This window comes from Emydura macquarii, unplaced genomic scaffold (assembly GCF_026122565.2).
Source record: "Emydura macquarii macquarii isolate MOO-44397 ecotype Brisbane River unplaced genomic scaffold, CSIRO-AGI_Emac_v2 contig_2205, whole genome shotgun sequence".
Taxonomy (NCBI): domain Eukaryota; kingdom Metazoa; phylum Chordata; order Testudines; family Chelidae; genus Emydura; species Emydura macquarii.
Genome location: NW_027132342.1, coordinates 34620248 through 34638642, shown reverse-complemented (window position 1 = coordinate 34638642; position 18395 = coordinate 34620248). Strand labels below are relative to the sequence as shown.

General features: G+C 43.9%; 1 protein-coding gene across 1 annotated transcript in view; it reads left to right on the top strand.

Moving 5' to 3' along the window:
• Positions 1–18395, top strand: part of ACSS3 (acyl-CoA synthetase short chain family member 3) — a 137867-nt gene that overhangs the window by 4744 nt on the left and 114728 nt on the right. Inside the window, exon 2 of the mRNA XM_067559880.1 lies at positions 9185–9329. Within this exon, the coding sequence (XP_067415981.1) occupies positions 9185–9329 (145 nt within the window). The remainder of the gene's footprint in view (positions 1–9184; positions 9330–18395) is intronic.

Below are 18395 nucleotides of genomic sequence, written 5' to 3'. Positions count from 1 at the left end.
TCCAGTTATGATGGTACCATTGGAGCAGGAGAGATTCACATTGTCCTCATCTGATGCTTCGGAGTCTCTCCCATCTCCTGCTGACTACTGCCTATTCGAGGATCTTCTGTGCAGAGTGGCAGGAGAGCTGAACATTTCCCTGGAAGAGATCCAAGACACAGCATAAGCTGCTGGACATACTTCACTCATTGGTGCCAGGTAGAGTTGCTCTGCCAACCAATGGTGTCATTCTGGAGCCAGCTAGAATGGTTTAGCATACACTGTCCACATGAACGCCCACCCCCCAGGGGACAGAGAAATGTTGCTGCATATGAGCCAAGGGATCTGAGTTTCTTTTTCTCAGTTCTCCCTTGCCCAAGTCATTTGTGGTCTGGGTGGCAGCGGAATGGGCTAGATAACAGTACCCACATTCCACCCCATCCAACAGGAAAGACACGTAGCTGGACCTTTTGGGCTACAAGATCTTCTTCTCAGCCAGCCTTTAATTCAAGATCTCGAATTATCAACATTACTTGCCAAATATGATTTCCTGAATTACAGCAAATTGGAGGACTTTGCTGAAAAACTGCCTCAACAAGATCAGGCCCACTTCCAAGCAAGCATAGAGGAGGAGAAGTTAGTAGCAAGAATATCATTTCAATCAGGGGTGGATGTGGCAGATACCTCATTGTGCTCTATGGCCATGGGCATAGTCATGAGGAAGGAGTTGTGGCTCCATTCTTCTAGTTTTCCTAGTATGGTACAAAATACCATCAAAGACCTCCCTTTGGATGAATCCCATCTTTTTAACCAGAAAACGGACAACTCCCTCCACATTCTCAAGGACTGGAGCGCTTGGATGTTTACACACCTGAGCAGAAGTGTAAATTCAACTTTCTGCATGCACACAGCATTACAGAACCTCTTAGTTTTTCCATCAGAGGCCTTATGAACTACAAAGAAAGTGACAAAAGACTCAAAGTTCATGTCCTCAGGGCCTGTCCTTGCACATTCCACCTTCCAGATACAACCCCCACAGCAGAGCTATTTCTGAGGAACTCTAGAGAGCCATCAACCACCTTGCCTGCAGCCATACAACCACCCCGGCCCCTTTGGGGGTTGTCTTGCACTCTTCTTAACAGCTTGGAGTGCAGTAACAACGCACAAATGGGTGCTAAATGTCATCCCCTATGGTTATAGGATCTCGTTCATCATGCTACCTCATTCACAGCCTCCTCCCCGATACTGTCCTCAGAGACCACTTCATGACAGCATCCTCACCCTAGAGGTGGATTCCTTGCTACAAAGAGGGGCGGTAGAGCGGGTTCCTCCAGGGTATCAAGGGATGGGGTTCTATTCAATTTACTTCCTGATACCCAAAAGGAAAGGTGGATGGAGAACATTTCTGGACCTTCACCATCTCAGTCGCTTCACTCACGAAGCCAAGTTTCATATGGTCACTTTACAAGCAATCATCCCACCATTAGAAGAAGGCGTGTGGTTTACGGCTCTTGGTATGCAGGATGCTTATTTTCACATAAATATTCATCCAGCCCACAGATGTTTCCTGAGATTCACGGTTGGCCCACAACATTTTGAATACATGATCCTGCTATTTGGACTCACCACTGCTCTCAGGGTCTTCACCAAGGTTTTCTCTGTCGTGGTGGCCTACTTCAGGCATTATGGGGTCCTTGTATTGCCCTGTCTTGATGACTGGCTCCTAGCGGCATAGTCCAGAAACAAAGCTCAGCTTTCAGCCTCTATGTTGCTCAGACTCCTTGCCTCCCTCAGTGTCAGCATCAACATAGAAAAATCAACTTTGGATCTCACACAATCCCTAGACTTTATAGAGGCCTCCATCAGTTCAGTCATGTTGATAACTGGACATTTAGTGATCAGTATGAATACCAGTGAGACCTGGTATGCCCGATTTGCAGATCAATAAGGTTTAATGTACAAGGTTTTCTACAGATACAGCAGCTGAATATAAAACCTAAAATTAACTACAATATATCATACTCACTAAGCCTGGAGAGCTAAGCAGTTACTCAGAAGGCTATATACAGGAACGACTTTCTTCAGGAGTCCCACCAGGGAGTCAGTGGCCTCTGGTCTGACCAGCAGCACCTCCCGCGGAGTCAGGTATTGATGGAGCATGCCCCTTTGTCTAAGTAATGAATTCTTGTACCCTTCCATAAACAGCTTTCACCTAATTACCTCTCTACTCATTATCATATATGCTAATTACCTACATTGGGTTTTCACCCTTAGCTACATTCCATTGTCACCATGATAATTGGGTTCATCAAAACAACATCTGGTGATAGGAGGGGTGGTGTAAAAGTATGCCCTTTGGCAATGAAACCGTGTACCCCCAGACATTCAAGGATAACTTGTTCCTATCACCATTATTTATGTGCGGCTGCAAGCATACATGTTGTGTACCATGTGCCGTGGTATGCAGAAACTGAGACCTCTGCAAGGTTACTTAGTAGTCCAATTCATCTCTGCCAACCGGAAGATATCGTGCTACAGGAGTCAGAATAGCCAGGCAAGCAGCTGAAGCTATGCTAGTCCTGTAGGACAGTGGTCAAGCAACTCAAGTTGTAGTGGGCCTCCAACAAGCCACAGCATGAGCTTACCTGCCAAGGGAGAGGTTCCAGACTCTGCAGGAAATCATAGCCCATGTAGTAAACAGTCTTTCTGTCCCAGGCAGGACTTGCCTATTCCTCCTTGGTCACATGGTCTCATGCACTTAGGTCACTGACTTTGCTCATCTCCACCTTCACTGCCTCCAGATGTGGCATCAGAGAGCTTACTCACCCTTGTGCCATGCTTTGGACCTTATGCTGACAGTACACCCCTCCCCCCCCCGGCACTCTCCCCTCCACTGGTGGACAGACCCATGATGGGTTTGCATGGGAGTCCTCTTTCTCCCCTCCTCCCGGACAGGGCGATCATCACTGAAATGTCCCTCATAGGATAGGGAGCGCACATGGGAGACCACATGACATAGGGAACATGGACTCCAGAATCAACATTCTGGCGCTGAGGGTGATAAGGAAGGCATGCCAAGCATTTCTCCTATCCATTCTGTCCCATCATGTTCTTATGTCTGGCAACACCACCACTGTTCATTACATCAACAAACAGTGGGGGTGCAAAGTCCACCACTCTTTGTACAGAAGCAGCCAACCTCTGGAACTGGTGCATTGCCCACCAGTTCCTGTTATCTGCAGCCTATCTCCCAGGGACTCAGAACGTGATCGCAGACTTGCTCAGCAGATTATTTGTGATTTGACCACAACTGGGAACTCCATAACACTAGTTTGTGGTGTTTTTGACCAAAGGGGGACTTGGATGAGGGACCTCTTCACCTTCCCATCAACAACAAATGCAGCACATACTGCTCTGGGGAGGTATTGGTCCCCAATCTCAAAGCGATGCCCTCATACTCAGCTAGTTGGACCAGATCAACTATGCTTTCTCTCCTCTTCCACTCCTGCCATGAGTACTCAAGTTAAAGAAGTATGGGTTGGATGAATGGACTATAAAATGGATAGAGAACTGGCTAGAGCATAGGGCTCAACGAGTAGTGATCAATGGCTCCATGTCTAGCTGGCAACCAGTCACAAGCGGAGTTCCCCAGGGGTTGGTCCTGGGGCCGGTTTTGTTCAATATCTTTATTAATGATCTGGAGGATGGGGTAGATTGCACCCTCAGCAAGTTTGCGGATGACACTAAGCTGGGGGGAGTGGTAGATACCCTGGAAGGTAGGAATAGGATACAGAGTGACCTAAACAAACTGGAGGATTGGGCCAAAAGAAATCTAATGAGGTTCAACAAAGAAAAGTGCAAAGTCCTCCACTTAGGAAGGAAGAATCCCATGCACAGCTATAGACTGGGGACCAACGAGCTAGGCAGCAGTTCTGCAGAAAAGGACCTGGGGGTAACAGTGGATAAAAAGCTGGATATGAGTCAGCAGTGTGCCCTGGTTGTCAAGAAGGCTAATAGCATATTGGGCTGCATTAGGAGGGGCATTGCCAGCAGGACGCGGGAAGTGATTATTCCCCTCTATTCGGCATTGGTGAGGCCGCATTTAGAATATTGTGTCCAGTTTTGGGCCCCCCACTACAAAAAGGATGTGGACAAGTTGGAGAGAGTCCAGCGGAGGGCAACAAAAATGATTAGGGGGCTGGAGCATAGGACTTATGAGGAGAGGCTGAGGGAACTGGGCTTGTTTAGTCTGCAGAAGAGAAGAATGAGGGGGGATTTAACTACCTGAAAGGGAGTTCCAGGGAGGATGGGGCTAGGCTATTCTCGGTGGTGGCAGATGACAGAACAAGGAGCAACGGTCTCAAGTTGCAGTGCGGGAGGTCTAGGTTGGACATTAGGAAAAAGTTTTTCACTAGGAGGGTGGTGAAGCATTGGAATGGGTTACCTAGAGAGGTGGTGGAATCTCCATCTTTAGAGGTTTTTAAGCTGAGGCTTGACAAAGCCCTGGCTGGGATGATATAGCTGAGGTTAGTCCTGCTTTGAGCAGTGGGTCGGACTAGATGACCTCCTGAGGTCCCTTCCAACTCTAATATTCTGTGATTCTATGATTATCCTGATAGCCCCCTGTTGGCCCAGATAGTTTTGATTTCCCAATCTTCTCTTTGAGAATAAATCTTCTGAGGGTTTATGCAAGTGCACCATGGGTCTGGAACCAGAAATTTTGAAAGTTGTAGTCCCTGTTGGTCCACACATGTGCCCTTGGATTGCCTCATGGTTTCATCTGAGGTGATAAAGGGTGAGGCAGAACAACTGCATCTCCAGTTTCTTCTCCTCCACAAATCCAACAAATCTGCAGCAGAGGGGAAGGAGGGTGGGAAATGGAATACAGTTAGGGACCACACATCTCGAAGAACCTCCAGTTACAGTTAAGTAACCTCCTCTTCCTAAAAGATATTGGAATTGAAGAATATTTCTGAGATAAGGCTACTGGTCACAATTTTTTTTCTGTAAATCAGACTAACTTATTTGCAGCGATCTCTTTTTGCCTATCATTGCGTCAGCAAGAAGGTTATCTTTACCCATTAAAAAGCTTAATGTACCATCATGCTAAAATTGGATGGAAGAATCCTTGTGAATGGTAACAAACCAGCATTCAATGAGCTTTTTGTTCTGGAAGTTGTGAATGAAAAAGCCTCTGGAGGTTGGTAAATAGGTCAGCTTCTCCAGAAGTCTGAAAATACTCTGATTTAATGTACTGAAAATTACTGAGAGCAAGCAAAGAAAGTCCTTATCTCTCTCAGATGCTGACAGCAGTCTCCTCGACTGATAAAATGAAAAGTCTAATGGGACTTACTCTTTTCTCACAGAAGAGCTGCTTAGTGTAATGGACCTTTGGATGGGAAGACATTACCTTCTACTTCAATATTTTATTTAGAAAATGGAATTTAGACTTGGACAAAATAAGATATTTTTTCCATCAAGTGTAAAAGATTTTTTTGAAATGACCACAGTGAACCTACTTGAGAAAGGCAACATTAATTTAAAATTTAAAGAAGTTTTCATAACCTGGTCAAAACAGAACACGAAATTGGAAAGCATTTCTTCTTTCACATAAGCCAAACACATTAAATGAGAAGTGAATGACACTTAGTTTAATGATGCTAAAAGAAACACTTAAATAAAGTTTAAAGGCATTTCAGTGCAAGAGGAAATACAACAATTAAGACATAGCATTTAATTTGTGTCATTAGTGGTTTATATGCTCTAAAACAGTGGTTCTCAACCAGAGGTACACATACCCATGGGGGTACGCAGAGGTCTTCCAGGGGGTTCATCAACTCATCTAGATATTTGCCTATTTTTACAACAGGCTACATAAAAGCTCTAACTAAGTCAGTACAAACTAAAATTTCATGCAAACAATAACTTGTTTATACTGCTCTATATACTATATGTTAAATATAAGTATAATATTTATATTCAAATTGATTTATTTTATAATTATGGTAAAAATGAGAAAGTAAGCAATTTTTCAGTAATAGTGTGCTGTAACACATTTGTATTTTTATGTCTGATTTTTGTAAGCAAGTTGTTTTAAAGCGAAGTGAAACTGGGGGGAATGTGAAACAAATTAGACTCCTGAAAGGGTTACAGTAATCTGAAAAGGTTGAGTCATTGCTCTAAAATACTTAGTAGCAGTTTTTAAATGTTGTAAGTGGTCAATTCCTGAACTGGGTATTTATCTTGAATAATAGTATTGTTACATTAGTTGGTGAGAATTTTTTATCTTGATGTCTGAATGATTCATAGGTTCATGACTTGCTAAAATTAGTAATAGGTGTACATTATGAAATAAGGCTTCTCTTAAACAACATTTAAGAAACTCAGAAGAACACTTGATTTTTCACTATTGTAGGAAAAGATAGGGAGGAAAGATACGGTGCAATGGCAATTACCAAAAAAGAATCTAGTAGTAACTACATAGGGCATCAAACGATATGCTGGATAATGAGGAAGATGATTGCTTGAAAACTTCAGAGCACTTGTTCCTAACTACACATGTCCTGCTCTATTCAGCACTGGTGAGGCCTCAGCTGGAATACCGTATCCAATATGTGGAGCCACACATTAAGTAAGACGCGGACAAACTATAGAGAGGCTAGAGGAGAGCAAGAAAAATGATAAGAGGTTTAGAAAACCTGATCTATGAGGCAAGGTTTAAAAAACAGAACAAAACGAGGCACATTTAATCTTTAGAGAAAAAAGATTCAGGAGAGATCTAATGAGAGTCTTCAAATACGTTAAGGGCTGTTACAAAGAGGACAGTGATGAATTTGTTCTCCATGTCCACTGATGGTAGTACAAGAAGTAATCAGCTTAATTTGCAGCAAAGGAGATTTAGTTTAGATATTAGGAAGAAACTTTCTAACTATCAGAATAGTTAAGTACTGGAATAGGCTTCCAGGGGAGGTTGTGGAATCCCTGTCGTTGAAGGTGTTTAAGAACATGTTGGACCAATATCTGCCAGGGATGGTCAAGGTATGCTTTTGTCTTGCCTCAGTGTGGCAGGATAGACTTAGATAACTTCTTAAAGTCCCTTCCAGCCCTGCATTTCTATGGTTCTATGAGTTTATGCTGAACTCTTCAAAATATGTTTGTGGAATCAGAACAGATACTTTTTAAAGTAAATGTATTCAAGTAGATAACAGAAATTTGAATAGAAGCTGAGTAATTCTAAAACAAAGGCTTTTAACATTCTAAATAAAGGGCATTACACAACTTCAATTAGAAAAAGTTTCTGTGAAATTTTAAACATAAACTAACATTATTTATTTGGATTTGCATATTTCTTCCTCAGGGTTTAAAATTCATACATTGTAGCATTGTGCTGATGCAAAAGGACCAGAAAGTATCTTGTTTTGCTTTACTCTCAACTTTTTGGTATAACCTAAACTCTTATCAAAAGCAACAAGAAAAGTTGTAAACAATCAGATTAAACTTCAGTTGAGAGCTAGAAAGTTGAAGTTCAAACTCTGGATTCAGTCTTTTGTAATGTTATCATCACATCAGAAAAAACAGCCTTTTAAAAAGTATACAAACATTTTTTGTTTTCATTTTAGCTTTAATTCTCATTTTATAACTTTTGTGTTTAAAAATTTACCCTTCTTGTAATATGAATGCAAATATAATGTTTTCAATTTAATTTTAATTGGATTAAGAACACATACATCCTTAAAACTAGATGGCCTTTCTTGCAGGAAAGCCAGACTCGTTTAGGACTAGGAAGGAGGAGTTGGTTTAGTTTTGTGAAAGCTGTTCTGATAAGTCTGGAAACAGAAATTCATTATTCACAGACTACCTGACATTACCCTGATAACAACATTTATGCTAATATGGAGGAACCATTTCTAGGGGTGAATGGGTATTTCAGTCTCCATGCCCATTCTGTCCTTTTTCCTTGTATTGAATCCTCCAGGGATAGAATAGAGTGCCAATTTTGATTCTGTTTTTCTGTGGAATGTGCAAGGATTAAAATTAAAATCAAACTTGTTTCAGTTAGGGAATTGAATAGTTGTTAGGTGGTAACTTCAGGTCATTACAAACCTGGATTAGATTTAATAGTTGTGATCATGTGATGAAAGATGCGACGTATGTACAAATAATTTTTAAATCAGCCCCTTATTGAGACAAAAAAAGTATCCTAATCTTGTCTTTCCTTGCTGATAACGGGCCTAATTGTTGAGTCTGAGTTATGTCCAGTGCAGTATCCAATGAATGGTGTTGTGGCAAAGGTAAATGTATGCAACTTTAAGCCCCCCTGTTCCTATGGGCCAGCTTCACCTTGGTACAGTTAGAGCATCCCATGGGATCAAAGGGTTCATGGATGCTTTCTTTCTTCTTTGTTCATCTGTTCGTCTTTCACTTTTGTATTGGGATATGTGCGCAGATGGGGAGAGGGATATACGAGCCAAGTCACAGGAAGGGGAGATTATGGCTGGGAAGATCAGCAATGGCAGGCAGGGGAATAGTACTAAAAGTCAAAGCTCCACTTTGAAGTTAGTTTTTTTACCTTAGCTACTTTCCAAGTTGTTAGTGTCCATTTTGAATACACCATCCTTGTATATTTCTGCATTTCAGCATTATATTACATTTGAATAATCTTTTATATGTAAAATCACAACATAACAAATCCTAAGTTTGTGAAATAGTTTTTAATTAACAGTGACAGTTCTTTGTAAATATCTTGCTTTTGAAGGGACCACGATGCTTACTTTGCAGGTTCCTTGTCTTTATCCAGTTAAAGTACAGAATTTTACTATCCAGCTAGAAGTCTTGTTTCCCCGATTTTGAGCAAATTCTTTCTTTTTGGCTTGGGGCTTGTCCTGTCAGCATAGGTACTCTACCTCCCCGAGTGGTGGAAGCTATTTTGACGGAAGAAGCCCTCCCGTCAACATATTCTGTCTACACCAGGGATTAGGTTGGTATAATTATGTTGCTGAGAGTGTGCCCCTCAGAGGCAGTGTTATAATGACATAAAATAGGTAACGTAGACCAAGCCTAAGTAATCTAACAACAGGGGCCTTCTGATTTGAAGACAATATTTCATCAGTTGGTTGAGTGAATGTTATAACTTCTTCCCAGAAATTAGTCTAGTTAGTTTGGAAAAACTATTATGTATAACATTGTATTTCTTTTTCTCTTTTAGGTTTGTCGATGGAGAGCTGAATATTTGTTATAATGCTGTAGATCGCCATGTTGAGAGTGGACATGCAGACCAGATTGCTATTATCTATGATAGTCCTGTAACAAACACTAAACAGGCTATAACTTACAAAGAAGTTCTTGAACAGGTATGTTTGATGATAGAATCCTGTTTTCTAAAAACAAGAAATAATGTCACATTAGTGGCATGCAGATATTACAGAAATGTGTGAATTACAAATAACCTAGCCATATGAATTATCTTGTCTTTCAAACTCCACTTCATTCTTTTAGTTGTGTTATGTTCTGATTTAAGAACATTTGTAACCACTAATGCATGGTTTCTAGGGTTTGAATCTTTCCCTCACCTCTCTTCTCCACTGATTATTTAGGCATACAGCTGCTGTCCCATTTTCTCAAAGTCTTAGTCTTCTTTCTCTCTTTTTTCCCCCAACCATTTCCATATTCCATCTTGAAAAAGAAAAGCAATATAGGCAAACTTCTGAACAGTAACGTATTATCGTCAACAAAACTACTGTTCCAGCAGTAAAAACAATGAGAGTCCGATAGCACCTTAAAGACTAACAAATTCCTGCAGGCATAAGCCTTCGTGGGCTGCAACCCACTTCGTCAGATGCATGAACTGGAAATCACAGATAGGAGGTATATATATACATCCAAGGGTAAGAAACAACAACGGGGAGGGCAAGTGCTAACAAAGTCAGTTCAGTTAGAGTAGATGAGGCCTATTCACAACCGTGAGAAGGTGAGACCTTCTAATCAACAGTTGTGAATAGGTCTCATCTACTCTAACTGAATTGACTTTGTTAGTGCTTGCCCTCCCCATTGTTGTTTCTTACCTTTGGATGTATATATATACCTCCTATCTGTGATTTCCATTTCATGCATCTGACGAAGTGGGTTGCAGCCCACGAAAGCTTATGCCCGCAGGAATTTGTTTGTCTTTAAGGTGCTACAGGACTCTGGTTGTTTTTGCTGTATGCAGACTAACATGGCTACCTCTCTGGACCTGTTCCAGCAGTGATAGCAATAAACTTGTGAAAAGAAAAGCACATACCTTACCAAATACAAAATACACCTGGGGTGTCAAACATCCGGCCCGCGGGACCTTTTTGGTTCGGCCCCTGGCGGCAGCACGTGCTGCCGTGACATCTCATGGTGTTGTACCCTCTGGCGATGCTGCGTGACGCCACCACAGAGTACAACGCCGCGAGATGTCGCGGCAGCGCGCGCTGTCGCCAGAGTACAACAGAGCAAGATCTCGCGGCAGCCTACAGTCTACATGAGATCTGTGTACTATGGCGGCAGCGTGTGGAGCGCTGTGTGCATGAGACACAGCGTTCCCAAAGGCAGGAGAGGGATAGTGTGGTCTTGGGGCATTGCGCAGTACTACAATTCTTAATCATTGATCGATTCTTTTAATCGTAAAATAGTAGTAGTTGTAGAAGTGAATTTACTGCAGTTTTTATATCGCTGATATCTAGCAAATAAAATATAATACTACATAAAAATTGTTGTGCCTAGTATTTAGATTTATGGTATGTATGGCCCACTTGAAGTACATTTAATTTAAATCTGGCCTGCCATAGCAAATGAGTTTGACACCCCTGCAATATACCAACAAAACATCATAATTAAAATTTAAATGTTGAAAGGACAGAACTCCTAAATTATGTGCTGTATCCACCCAATTCTAGATCATTGTGGAAGTGAAGGTTTTCTCATGTGTTTTACCTAGTAAATCAGTTAACATTGAATAATTGATGAAAACTGACATACACACACTAAGATGTGTATGGTACCGGAGAGCTGTACATGGGCAGAAAATATCTGTGTTACAAGTTCTATTAGTAGATGTCACAGTTCCTAATGAGTGCCCCTTCCTGGTCACTCACTGAGACTACTTTGAGGGGGATGCAATCCTCTGTGCTTTGGATCCGTGGAGCCTGTATGGAGTCCAGCCATTGCCCTAATATTAGAGTCTCTAAATGAACTCTCAGGGCACTGTCCTTCTATCTGGCACCCCCTTCTGAGAGTTGGAACCTGCTCTCAAATTGCCTAGCCACTCATGCGCAGTGCTGGCTTTTCAGACTTCCTGGTACTTAAATATGCCCCTTTCCCAGAACTCCACCTAAAAGGTTTACAGTCTAACTGTCTCAAGGGCATGCAGTAGTCATGAAGTAGACTGCGAAAAGTGTATGTACACTGAATAACACCTTTATGCTCTGTTATATTTCGTTATGGAAAGCACAAAAGTACACAGATCATACAAAACAGTAAACATTAAACACATGTCCCTTTCTATCTCACCTTTCCCTTGGAAATTCTTGGGGACCGTCTGTGTACTGGGGATAGAGTGTCCCCTGCTCATGCAGGCTATTACATGATGGGCGGTCCCTCCCTCTTGGAGCCCTTTACCCTTGTTCTCTCCTGATCTACTCTTCCTCTTCCTGTCTGGCTTTCCCTGTTCCTGTGTGGTTCTTTTATTAAACACCACCTAGTGACCTGGTCCCTTTTTTTCCACTCCTGGTAAGTTTCCACTGTTGCTTTCTTCAAAGGAGTCAGCTAAACTGGATTCCTAAGGTGGCAGCTCACCCATTGTCCCAGATGTACCTGAATATAATCTTTGTCTTAAGCACCTTTTACTGTATCTGTCTGTTGCATACCAGCTATAGGGCCTGTCAGCAACAGTGGGTCCGTAAACATATAGGCACTCATGACACAGCTTTTTTTCATAATAGAACTGTTGACACTGGCAGACCAGGTGCCAGCTCACGCCAAGCATTGACAAATGCAAAGCTGGAAACCAGTCTGGCTCACCTCTGTGTTAGTATAGTTAAAATGATATTAGATGTATAAAGAGCTATGTTCACTGTTTGGACTTTATGAAATGCTTGTGAGTAGCTGCATGCATTAATCTCACTTATAATGTCTGTATCCCTTGTTATAAGGTAATATATTTAGGTGTTTGTTTTGTAACTATAAAAGTGGTTCTATGAAACTGGAAACCTCCATAGTCAGGAGAGAAGCATTATCAAATGTGAAATCCTAGTTTACCACAAGAAATGTCATCTCCTGCCCAACAAAAGAAGGCTTATAGACACCAGATGAACCATTGTGGAACATCAGTGGACAAAAGACTTTGTTGATTGCCCTCCCCACTCCCATGAAGAGGGGATGGACACAAGCCCTCATCCCATCACAGTTTGAACTCTGGGGGAAGGGAATATAAATCCCTGATCTGAAGGATCTGTATTAATATGCTTCTTGAAATTTGGAGAGGGCAACATTTCAAACTAGGGATCCCCAGGCTGCTTAGCTTTGGTTAGCACTTAATGACCTAGAGAACTTGCATATAAGAGCAGCTGCTTCTGTTACTGTTTGAAACTTAAAACTGTAACTCATTCATGTGTGTATGTTTGTCTGCTTTATCCTAGTAAATAATCTTTGTTTGTTTTTCTTAGTTAATAAATCTGTAGTTAGTTTATTATAGGATTGGCTACAAGTGTTGTCTTTGATGTGAGGGCTAAGGTGCAATTGACGTGGGGTAAGTGACTGGTGCTTTGGTACTGGGAGTTACCTGAATATTGCTGTGATTTTGGTGTAAAAGACCATTTATTACAAAGGCAAGATTGCTGTGGCAAGATAGACTGGAGTACCCCGAGGGACCGTCTGTGAATCTATGGTTACGCTGCTGTAGTGCGTGAGTTCACTTCCATTACTTGGTTGGTGAAATATAAGTATAGAATTCACACCCAATTTGGGGGTTGTGCCCTACTTCTTGACAATCTACCCTGAGGTTGGCAATCATGGTCGTGAGCCACTCCAGAGAGATTGATAACAATTTGCAAGATAAATCTGAATTTAGAAGTTTACAGACATAATGCCAACTCCATAACTCATCACAGTAGATGAATAATATCTAGATTGTACTGTGGCATTAGGTTCTTTATTTTTAAAAAGGTGTGTATATTTCTAGAATCTTGTTTGTTTGAACCTGAAATGGATGGCTTCTGAATGCTGCTTGGAGTGCTGAAAGCATCCTGATTTGTCTGGCGAATGATATGTATTTTTGCCTAGCTGGGAACAAACTTGAATTCTGTCTCTGAGGTAAAAATACAGGCCATTTACCAAATAAGAGAGAAAAGGTTGCTTCTACCCTAGAAAAGAGGCTGGTTGGAGATCTGAAGGTAGGTTCTGTATTGGGGAGTGTAACAAGGCGCTGTGGCCTTCCTCGGAGCCTGGGCCCAAGGAAGGGCTGCGATGCCCCTGTTGGACAGATTGGAACTGCAGACCTCAGACCCCGGGATCAGAGGGGTGGGGCCAAGACAGGAAGAGGAAGTACAAAAGGCCGGCCTAGCAACTCAGTCAGGGGGAAGCTGCTACCAGAGAAGGATGCTCCTTCCCCAAGGCTGCGGTCTGAGCCTGACCCAGGCCCCGCTGCTGGACAATGCGAGCCCTCCACTGACCGGAGCCTCAAGGGCCTGTCCGGGCTACTGGGCCCTAGTGACTGAGAAGAGCTACCGGAGGCCACTGGCTGGGAAGGACCCACGGGGGCCAGCCACGACGTAGAGGAGTTGTCCATTGCCTGGGACCTGCCGGAGCTGCCTGAGCCCTGTGTGCTGGAGGATCTACCGGGGCCCTGTGACCTGGAGGAGCTGCCATCCACCGACGGCCCCGAGGAGTTCCCCGACCTGCTGCCGGCCACCAGCAAGGGACTGGTGGGTCTCCCTTTAGCCATTTACCCTGGAAAAACTGAGGAAGACCCCTGGCTCCAGGTACCTGGGTTCAGGGTGGGAGGAAGTAGCCCAGGGGCAGCCAACTATAGTCTGGCTGAGCTTGTGCTTGCACCAGTGTCAGTGTATTGTGCCTGGAGCCCCACTGATCCAGTGGCAGAACCCCTTGCCACTGGTAGGGCCCTGGGCTGGGATGCAGCGGAGTCAGGTGGGCCTGCACCCCCCCTCCCCTTCCCTAGCCACCCTGGGAATGCTTGTCTCCTCTGGAGCTCCTTCCACACCAAGTGTTCTGTTTATAGATGCCTTGTCAGTCCTGCCCCACCTTGGGGCCCGGAGTGAAAGACACTTGCTAACCCACTAACTTTTCTGTTGTGGCAAGTTGCTGTGGCCTTCCTCGGACCCTGGGCCCGAGGAAGGGCCCTGATGCCCCTGCTGGGTGGATTCGCCAGCCTATAGGGAGGATTCATGTCCACTGTAGTCTATATTTGTAGCATAGCATCTTGGCCTGTGTCTTGGCCAGTCAGCCCCTGATAAAACCTTTGTGTGTTTTTGGTTATTGGCTTTAGGAAAGGAAAAATCCATGTAGCTGCAAATATTGATATACATAACAGCACTTCTCTAGCCCTGTAATGAGATCTAAAGAAACCCTTTATTTTTATTGATTGACATTCAAGATATTTTGACCAACAAAGGATTTAAAGGTTAACTAACATACTGTATAGTGTTGTGCCACAGCTATTCATGTACGTCAACATTTATTAATAACGTATGTCTCTTGGATTTTTTTAAATAGCTGTCTTAACGATGTTATATCCCCGTGAATGTCTTGTCCAGTGCACCCTCTTTGTAGTAATTTACTTTGAAAAATCATTTGAAATGTAACTGTTTACCTTTTTGAACCTGAAACAGATATTCAGTTTCCTAGGTTCGTGGCTATGTTTTCGTCCAAGTCTAATTAAAACTTTGGAGGAGAATGTGGAAAAAATACTATTATTTGTAAAGGATGAGAGAGCTGCACAAATTTATTTAAATGTTCTCTCCCCACATTTTCTCCTTTTCCAAACAAACCAAGCCAACTGGAAGCACTAGCTAAACCAGCCCGAGTATGTATCTGTAGAAAGACGCTGTGGCCTTCCTCGGAGCTTGGGCCTGAGGAAGGGTCACGATGCTCCTATTGGACAGACCCAGGCCCTGCAGTCCAAGCCACCTGGAAGCAGAAAGGCGGAGCCAGGGCCAGGGAGGAGAGTATAAAAGGCCGGTCCAGCAGCTCAGTCACGGGGAAGCTGCTGCTGGAGGCAGACGTGTCTTCCCAGAGGCTGCAGTCTAGGCCTGACCCAGACCCTGAGGCTGTTTGGAGCAACCGCCCTGCCGACCGGAGCCTCCAAAGCCAGCCTGGATTGCCGGGCCCGAATGACTGGAGAGGGCCTCTGGGCCCGAGTGACTGGGGGCAGCTACCCAAGCCTACTGGATGGGAGAAACCCCCTGAGACTGGACCCACAGAAGCGGACTGACCCTAGTGTACTGGAGGAACCCCTGGGACCCTGCAACCTGGAGGAGCTGTCCTCCACTGACGACTCTGAGGAGTTTCCGAACCTGCCACCGGTTGACGGTGAGGGACTCGCAGGACGCTCGCTTGCTGTCTACTCCAGCGACCCGGAGGGAGACACTTGGATGCAGGTACCCCGGGATTGGGTGAGAGGAAGTAGCCCAGGGACAGCCGACTAGAGAGTGTCTGAGTGCGTGGCCAAACCAGTCAGCATGTTGCGGCTGGATCCCCGCTGACTCAGTGGCAAAACGCCTTGCCACTGATGGGGCCCTGGACTGGGACTCAGTGGAGTTGGGTGGGCCTGCGTCTCCCTTCCCTAACCACCCCGGGAGTGCTTGGCATCCCCTGAGCGCCCCGAAGATACCAACTGTTACCAGCCCCGCCTGCCAATAAGGCCAGGGGCTTTAGACTATTCTGTCTGCCCCACCCACTTGAGGGCTGGGGGCTATTGACCCTTTCAACACCCCTGTCTGGCTTGAGGGCTGGGAGCTGTAGACTACTTGCTCGCCCTGCCTATTGGAAGACTGGGGGCTACAGACAACTGTGCTGCCCCGCCTGTTGGAAGGCCAGGGGCTACTGACTACATCACCAGCCCCGCCTGGTTTGAGGGGCGGGGGGCACCCAACTGCCTGCTGACCCTGCCTGTGGGAAGGCCGGGGGCTATAAACTGCTTCGCCTGCCCCGCCCTGCCTGAGGGCCGGGGGCAATAGACTGCTTGCTCGCCCCACCTGTTGGAAGGCGTGGGTTGTGGACTCCTTACCAGCCCTGCCCTATGTTAGGGCCAGGGGGCTACAGACTGCCATAGAAGCCCGCCCCGCTGGGGGCTGGGGCTAAAGACTGGTAAACCATGAGCTTATCTCCCTAGACCAAGTCGCTGTGGCCTTCCTCGGAGCCTGGGCCCGAGGAAGGGTCGCGACGCCCCGTCCTGGACCGTGCCACCGGCCTACAGTAACCACATTCGTTCTGAAGTCAGTAGCCCATGGAATGCTGCTTGTAGTGGTGTCCTCTCTAAGTATTGTCTTTGAATTCTGTACACCTTATGCCTGTGTTCTAACTTATGCATTTTCATAATCTTCTATCATGTGAAGGAGAGAACGTCAGATTAATATATACTATAGTTTATAAAAATATTTAGGGTATACTGCAAAGCATTTGGAAGCTGAGTTAGGTGTTATATAATATTATGTTTTTGTATATTATCGTTGAGATTTTTTGTTTAATCTGACATTGTACTTTACTCCTGTTATATTGCTTACAAAGGATGATATTTTAATAACAAACCTATTATGGAAAACAAATCCTTTCCCTATATTGATTCATCAGCAGTGTTGCCAGCCCCATCATCTCACAAATCAAGAGGCAAACTCTTAAAAATAGAGATAAATCATTAGTTATTTTTTTCAAACATAAATCAATATCGATATATATTGACTGTTGCTTTATAAACCTCATTAGTGGTTTATTTAATTTCTAACAGGTGGGAGCTCTTTACAGAAGCCATATTACTGTATCTGAAAATGTTTTAGAAAAAACTTTTAGAAAAATCCTACCTGTTATCACCGTGTTGTTAAGCATCTCAGTTTTAGTTACGATGACAGTGATTGGGATGACGACATCTGCTGGAGTGCTGCGCGTTTAGCAATTTCCAGCAGCTATTGCGAAGGTTTCAGTTCATAGCAGGCTGTATCATTTGTTTATGTTACTAGTACAGCAGATAAAACTTTGTGGCACATTCTGGATCAGAAAGTGGTTTTGTTTTGTTCGCATTAGAGAGAAAACTTGCTTCACACTAGCCTGGTCATAAAGGAGAATCAGAAGCGTAGCAATCAATTTTGAAGGAGCTGGGTACCGCTTTGTTTTTCATACTCAGATTATTTGCAGAAAAAGAAATCAATCCTGAATGAATGGAACCCGTATCAAGTATATTTTGAACTGCTTGATTTCCAGTCGGGATAAGAAAACTGGATGAGTGGGGAGGGCAACTCCTAGATCTTAACAAAATGGGGACACAAGAAAAGTGGAGAAACAAAACCACTGCCATTTTACCCAGTTATTTTTTTTTTAAATAGTGATTGCTTCAATGTTTCAGGATTGCCATACCAATCTTCAGAGCCAGATAAACGTACTCTGTAGTGTTCTGCAGTTTTTCTAGGCTTATACAATCAAGTAAAATGCTTTTCTGTGGATATTGTGGCCTAAATTCTGGCTGTGGGACAGGTGGAAAAGAATTGGATAAGTTCATGGAGGATAGGTCCATCAATGGCTATTTGCCAAAATGATTATGGAGTCAACCTCATGCTGTGGGTGTCCCTAAGGCCACGTTCACACCGCAGCGTAAATTAAAATGAGCTTAATTTGACTTTCAGCAGCTGATTTAAAGAAATTGCAGCAGCGTGTTCACACTATGCTGTTTGCGCTGGTCTCCTGAGTTCACACTGGCCAGCCTTAATTCGAATCCCACAATGCATCTAGCCATGGATGCAACGCTGCTTCCCCCACCTTCTCCCCCCCCCCAAACAAACAGGAAAAGGATTTTTGCACCGTTTTTTTACTCCCTGCTATCGCCATTGCTTCAGAGACATGGAGCCAGCTATACTCTGCACTATAATTGTTAGCGTGACAAATACATCGCGACTTATCCTGGAGTACTTGAGAACTAGACCAAGAAGGCGATGCAAATACTACATCTATGCCACCGAGGCTGCCCTGCTAGAAGACATACAGCAGAACAATTACTGATTGTTGCAGGCTGCAACGTGTCATCTGCAGTCCATGGAACGCAGGTTCTGGTGCAGGGAAAAAAAGCACAGATTGGTGGGACCGCATCGTTATGCAGCTGTAGGATGATGATCAGTGGCTGCAAAACTTTAGGATGTGAAAGGCAACTTTCCTCCAACTGTGCTCAGAGCTTG